This window comes from Pan troglodytes, chromosome 23 (genome assembly GCF_028858775.2).
Source record: "Pan troglodytes isolate AG18354 chromosome 23, NHGRI_mPanTro3-v2.0_pri, whole genome shotgun sequence".
Classification (NCBI taxonomy): Eukaryota; Metazoa; Chordata; class Mammalia; order Primates; family Hominidae; genus Pan; species Pan troglodytes.
Window position 1 is genome coordinate 44641340 of NC_086016.1, and position 7078 is coordinate 44648417.

At 59.5% G+C, this 7078-nt stretch overlaps 1 protein-coding gene across 4 annotated transcripts in view; it reads right to left on the minus strand.

Moving 5' to 3' along the window:
- The window catches only part of CYB5R3 (cytochrome b5 reductase 3), a 30985-nt gene extending 25748 nt beyond the window's left edge, over positions 1 to 5237 (minus strand). Inside the window, exon 1 of one of the 4 annotated variants that reach the window (NM_001302418.1) lies at positions 78 to 321. Coding sequence is in view for 1 of the 4 variants with exons in the window: in XM_001171082.6 (XP_001171082.1) it covers positions 4978 to 4998 (21 nt within the window). In the remaining 3 variants the exon portion in view is untranslated. Of the gene's footprint in view, positions 1 to 77; positions 322 to 2325; positions 2546 to 2570; positions 2883 to 4977 lie in introns of those variants that run through there. The other 3 variants (XM_001171082.6, XM_009438531.4, XM_016938757.4) reach the window with 3 other exon arrangements.
- Between the last annotated feature and the right edge of the window lie 1841 nt (positions 5238 to 7078).

Sequence of the window (7078 nt, forward strand, 5' to 3'; positions counted from 1 at the left end):
CCCTCCTCAAATACCCACCATAGCTCCCCACTGCCTACCTGAAGGCACCCTCTCTATGGCCCCAACTCTGGACTCACCTCCCAGCTCTTTGCTCTTTCAACATCAAGCCCATCTTGCTTCAGGCGTTTGCATATGCTCTCCTCTCTGCCCCAAATGTCCTTGCTCTGCATGCATCCAACCAGCAAACTCCTATTCATTCCTCAGAGCCTAGCTCAAACATCAAATCTTCCCTGATGAGCCCTTCCCTAGCTAATCAGGCCCTTGGTAGACTTTTCACAGCCCCTGGTCCCTTCTGGAAACTCCCTGGGGCAAGTACTATTCCCAGGATTCCTCTGCTATCGACCTCTCCCTCAGTCACAGAAACCACGCCCACATGGAATAGAGTCTAGGGAAAAAGTTGGCAGAAGTTACATTCACAGGAAATCACCATTGTTGGGGGCCCTGGCAATGAACCTGAATGACATTAGGAGCTGGAGTTATGCTTGGTGCTCCCTGGAGTTCTGTTTTTCCAGCACAGCTGTGTCAGTGCACAGCCCAGCTTAAGGCCCCTCCGCGGGCAGCTGGCTTCACGGGCTGCGAGGCACCTTCCCCCATTTCCTCCCTGGCCCTCCCACAGTGGTGCAAGGTGGGAACAACCAGGCTCCCCGTGTGACAATGAGGGGACAAATGTAGCTCAAGGAGGCCCAGGGTGGAGCCTGGTTTCTGATTTTCTGTTGCTTTCCCACTTCCCTCCCTTGCCCTAAACCTAAACCCATGGACGTGAGCCTGGGTGGGCGGTGGGCCAAGAAAAAGACACCCGCGTATTAGTGGCTCCGATAAGTCCCCGAATGCTGGCCTCCAACCCCAGGCCGCCGGCTCCCCACAAGTCTCCAGAAGTGGCCGTGGAGCAGACCGCAGGATCTGTGTCTGTCGTCACCACTGTATCCCCAACACTCCATACAGAAAGCACTCAACAAATATTTGTGGAATGAATTAGTGAAGGGACAACAGGCTCCCACCCTCCCAGTCTTTTTATTTTGCCTACAAGTTTCCAGAACCAGGACAAGAGCCCAGACTCCTGGATGAGGGCGGGGCACAGCCTGTCCTGTTTGTCAGAAAAGCCCGCTTGTCCTCCAAGAGCACAGGCCTCAGAGGTGGGCTTAGGATCCGGCTCCAGGCTGTTTCCACGCCTGTTCCACACTCAGAGAGGACACACGCAGCTCCCGTGGCTGAGCTGGGAGTCAGGCACTGCTCAGAAGGCCGGGCTCGCCATGGGCAGCAGATGAGAGTCAGGGACCTTCCTTCCAGTGTCCGCTCCCAACAACAGGGGCTGCCCGGAGCCAGGCGGGCAGCCTCTGCTCACGCCACCTCATTCAGTCCTCAAGCCTGTTCATGACTCCTCCCACTTCAGGTGAGGAAACCAAGCCTCAGGGGACAGACTTGAGCCCGGGGACACCTTCTGGCCACTAAAGAGAAGGGGTGGGCTTTTTATAGGTAAAAGTTCTTATCTGGGGAGGCAGCCACAGGCAGACCATCACCGTCTGTCAGTCATTTAGTGCACAAACCCCAGTGGGCACTAAGGTGGCAGGTCCCATGTGCAATGCGGGGGACACAGGCCAGGAGGCCCCACCCGAGTTCAAGCCAGACGGGGAGACAGACACTGGCAGAGAGGGTGCACCACAGCCAGGAGCAGTGGAGGGGTGAAGGTTTCACCTCCAGAAAGCTAGAGGCCCTGCCAGACTCACACGGTGGGGTGCACTCTCTTCCTACCCACACGGGTTGGAACAGGCTCTGCCCCGTCCTCGTCCACAGCACCACCCCCACCCTCACCAGCAGTGGGCCAAGTAAACAGGAAGCAGATGGCTGAGGCCAAGGTCCCACCCCTGTGCCTCCTCAGCTGTGCTGCGTGCACACTTACACACACACTCACACACACAGACCACCTCACCCCAGCCACCTGGGGGCCCAGGGGACAGCTGCCTCCCAGCCCCTGACCTAATGCCTACAAGCCATGCTCTGCCCCACCAGGGAACCCATCACCCGCCTCTCCTTGCCTCTAATAACACAGAGGGGAAGAGGGACACAGGGTGCCAGAGTCCCAGGGAGCCCCCAGCTCATGCACCATAGCTGAGGGGCTGCGTAGCTCTGCTCCCCACACATAGAATGCCCTGCGCAGCTGCCCACCCCTGGAATTCCCCACTGGGACCCTGGCCTCCACTCTGCCCAGGCCAGGTTTGGGGTGGGCAGAGAGAGCTGCCAGGGCCCCCGACCTGGCAGGCCCGGTCCTCCCCAGGTGCCAGCTCCCTGCCCTGGAGCTTAGACAAGCCAGTCGGGTGACTTGCTTACCTGTCCCCTGCCTGCCCGCCAGTGGTCCTGCCAGAATCTGAGCGGCACCTCCCTCCTGGTCCTGTTCTAACCGGGAGGAAGTGGGAGGGAGTGGAGGAAGTTCTGCAGTGGGGGGCTCTGGCTTGGCTGGGAACTGTGGGGGAAGGGAACCCAGGAGAAGGAACAGGTGGACACAGAGCTGGGATCTGGGCCGCAGAGTAAGCATGGGGCTGCCAGGGACAGTAGGAAAGCCCGGCAGACTGTACCTGTCAGCCTGTCAGGATCGCTGAGCACTCACAGCCGGGCTGGGAGGCAGGGGAACCACAGTTCAGGATGGCAGACCAAGCTCCAATGTTTTCCCAGTGTGGCTGGCAGACTCCAGGGCCAACCCCTGGCCTGGATCCCACAAAGTGTTGGGAGAGGCCTCCCATGGGGCCTGCATGTCTTAGATAAGACACCTAGAGCACCAGGCCCCTAGCCAGCCTCCTCCAGACTGTGGGGAGCCCGTAAGCCAGGAGGCCTGGCTCAGAATGTGCTGGAGACATTCTGGGCCAAGCGAGGATCCCAGCAGCACCCACAAAGGGTAATCCCCACCCACCCTTGGAGAGATGGGGCTGGGCGGGGGAGGGTTGGTGGAGGTCTCCCGACTCCCAGGCAGTGCTCTGCCCCTTACAGAGGACTGCTCAGCCATTCAACAGAAATATATGGAATGAGGCCAAGAACGGCGTTCACACCTGTAATCCCAGCACTTTGAGGAGCTGGGACGGGACGATCACTTGAGCTCAGTTTGTGGCCAGCCTGGGCAACATAGCAAGACATTGTCTCCGTTAAAAATACAAAAAATTAGGCCAGGCACAGTGGCTCACTCCTGTAATCCCAGCACTTTGGGAGGCTGAGGCAGGTGGATCATCTGAGGTCAGGAGTTCGGGACCAGCTTGGCCAAGATGGCGAAGCCCTGTCTCTACTAAAAGTACAAAAAATAGCCAGGTGTGATGGCGAGTGCCTGTAATCCCAGCTACTTGGGAGGCTGAGGCAGGAGAATTGCTGGAGCCCAGGAAGTGGGGGTTGCAGTGAGCTGAGATCATGCCACTGCACTCCAACCTGGGTGACAGAGAGAGACGCCATCTCAAAAAAAAAAAAAAAAAAAAAAACTTAGCCAGGCATATTGGCACATGCCTGTACTCAGGACACTGAGGTAGAAGGATCACTTGTGCCCAAGAGGTTGAGGCTGCAGTGAGCTATGATCGCGCCACTGCACTACTGTCTGGGTGAGAGACTCTATCTCAAAAAAGAAAAAAGAAATGCATGGAGCAGCCAGGTGCAGGGGACGTGGCCATAAATCCAACCACCAGCTGGAAGGTAAGGAACACCACCAAAAACAGCAGGGAAGGGTTGGGTGGAGACCAGGGGAAGCTTTAGAGACACAGGCAGGACATTTCAACAATAAAGGAGGCAGATGCTTTCTGGGGAAAAATGGGCCGGGTGTTGCATGGAGGCTGGGGTGATGCCCACAGGTTCACCCTGGCCAAGGTTGCCTGGGGTCTGAACATCCCGAAGTTCTGGGTTGGGCCACACTTTCCTTAGCAACCACCCAAGCCAAGAGGCCTTTTGCCTGGTTCCCCAAGGAGGGAGGACCCAGGTGCCCTCCAAGTGGCAGATGCCAGGCATAGAGGTGGAGGTGGAGGGGCACTGGGCTGATTCCTCCTGTGCCAGCCTCCCCACGCCTAGCGGGTCACAGTTGACAGGAGAGCTGCCCTCTGCAGCCGCAGCCTCCACATGTCCACACAGACTCAAGCCTCCAGCCTCACCATGGTCAACTTTTGAGAAACTGGGGAGAGGAGGTGGCCTGGGGGGACGGGAAGGTGGCTCTAGGCCAGCCCAGGAGTGACAGCAGCAGAGTGGACTTTGAAACCCCATGGAGCAGGCTCCTTCCGGCGGCGGCGTTGTGGGACGGTGGCCAAGACTAGTTTGCATTTCCCCATCTGTGAAATGGGGCAAACAGCACTGACACCACAAAGTGTGAGGTCCCCAGCACAGCTTGCAGGGTCAGTGGGAGCCTGGCCTTGCTGGGAGCCTGGCCCACTGAGCATTGGGAGGATGCCCCAGTGTCATCCGGGTTCTGTTCCTTGTTGCTAAACGTGCAAAACCCTCTGACTCAGTGACATCGCACACACACACACGTTCGGTCGCAGTCAGTGACATCGCCCATTCACATACTCCCATACACACACACACACACCATCACACGTTTCCATGCCCGCCCTTCACACCCACGGTCACACTCACACACACATTCACTCTAAAGCCATTCACACGCTCGCTCACACACTCACACTCAGCGGCACACACGCTCACAACCACGGGTCCCTCCAGCAGCCAAGGCCCCACGGCGTCCAGGGCAGGGCCCAGGTGCCCCCGGGTGCTGGGCTCTGGCGCGCCCCCCGGGCAGGAGGGCTGGGTCCCCGCTGCAGACTGCCAGGGCGTAAGTAGCGGTCACCATGTAGCTCGCCCAGGCCCTTGTGGGGTGGGGCGCGGCGGGCTGGGCGGGCGAAGTGGGTGCGGCCGGGTGCGGCCCGGGTCCCGCGTCCCCTCCCGCAGGCCAGCCCGCCCCCTCGCCGCCCGGTCCCAGTCCCTCGCGACGCCCCGCGGCCCCGGCGCCCCCTCCCCGCCTACCGTGCTGAGCTGGGCCCCCATGGTGGCCCCGCGCCGCGCTCGCTCTGCCGCCGCTGCCGCCGAGACCGTCGCGCCCGGGCTCGCGTCACCCTGGAGCAGGGGCGGGGCCGAGGGGCCAGGCGGGCGCGCGGGGCGGGGCGGGCGCGGGGGCGGGGACCGGGTCGCTCCGCCTGCTTCTGCCGGGGCTGGAGACTGGGAACTGGGGATGCGCCCCTCTGCGCTCGGAGCTCTCCCGCCGCTGTGCTGCCCCGCGCGGGACGGTGGCCTCTCTGGGCCTCGTTCGCCGCCATAAAGGAAGCAAGATGGCGCCCCCCGGATGGGAGCGAGAATAAGAGGCGGAATCTTCCCCCGGCCTCCGAGACTGCAGGGGCCGGTCCTGCCTGGCCTGGCCTGGGCCTGTGCCTGCAGCTGCTCAGCGCGGCCCTTCCCCGGGCCTTTGAATTTGCAGTTCCCTGGGCAGCACTGTTCCCAGCTGCCTCGGGCCGGGTTAAATGCTGCGGTCTCAGCACGGCCCGCCCGGAGCCTCCTCCCCGGCGGCGCCTCCGCTCCCCAAGCCATTGTCCCACTGTGGAGTGATCTTTGTCCCACTTAGCTGAAGGCCTCCTGCGTGTTTCCCCCACTCCCACCCCATCCCAGTGGACTGTGCGCTCCCGGAGGGCAAGGCCCTATCTGGTTTGAAGTCCCGTACATCCCCAGAGCCTAGCCACACAGAGCCTAGCATATAGTAGGTGCTCAATAAATACGTTTTTTTTTTTTTTTTTTTTTTGGTAAAGCAGGGTCTCACTCTTGCCCAGACTGGAATGCAGGAGCCTGATCACAGCTCACTTTAGCCTCAACCTCCCAGGCTCAAGTGTTCCTCCTCCCTCAACCTCCTGAGTAGCTGGGCACGTGCCACCACGTCCGGCTAATTGTTTTTTTTTTTTTTTTGAGACGCAGTTTCGCTCTTGTTGCCCAGGCTGGTATGCATTGACGCGATCTCGGCTCACCGCAAACTCCGCCTCCAGGGTTCAACAGATCCTCCTGCCTCAGCCTCCCGAAATTACAGGCATGTGCCACCACATCCGGCTAACCAGCTATTTTTTTTTTTTTTTGAGACGGAGTCTCGCCCTGTTCCCCAGGCTGGAATGCAGTGGCGCCATTTCGGCTCACTGCAAGCTCCGCCTCCAGGGTTCACGCCATTCTCAGCCTCCCGAGTAGCTGGCACTACAGGCGCCCCACCGCGCCCGGCTAATTTTTTGTATTTTCAGTAGGGACGGGGTTTCACCATGTTAGCGAGGATGGTCTCGATCTCCTGACCTCGTGATCCGCCCGCCTCGGCCTCCCAAAGTGCTGGGATTACAGGCGTGAGCCACCGAGCCCGGCCTAATTTTGTATTTTTAGTAGAGACGGCGTTTCAACATGTTGGTGAGGCTGGTCTCGAACTTCCGACCTCAGGTGATCCACCTGCCTCGGCTTCCCAAAGTGCCGGGATTACAGGTGGGAACTACCGCGCCCGGCCATTTTTGCATTTTTTTGTAGAGATGGGTTTCACTATGTTGCCCAGGCTGGTCCGGAACTCCTGGGTTCAAGCCATCCTCCCACCTTGGCCTCCCAAAGTGCTGGGATTACAAGCGTGAGCCACGATGAGCAGTCTAAATACTTGTTGAATGGATGAATTTGACAGACAGTGGGCACCTTCTCTGTGTAGGCTCATGCTGGGCCTTAGCATCATTCTCTTGCCTTGCTCTCCTGGTAGGGTCTTGGACCCAGATGTGAGCTCCTGGTGCTCTGAGGGGATGGGGTGGGCTGTGTGTTCAGGCAACGTGGCACAGACCAGGCAGAGAAAGGGAGAAGCGCCTTGCTGGCAGGGCCTGGAGGTGGAGACAGGTGAACAGAGGCCTGATGGGCAAGGTTAGAGAGGCTGATACAGCCGAGCTGGGGTGCGATGTGACGTTGGGGAGGCAATGTGGAGCCCCGGGTGGAAAGAACTGGAATGTCAAGGAGAATGGGGAGCCCTGCAGGATCTAGGTAGCTGAGGGAGTGACTTACTGGGTTTATTTACCCAGAGAAGAGATCTCGCTCTGATGCCCAGGCTGGAGTGTAGTGATGCAGTCACAGCTCA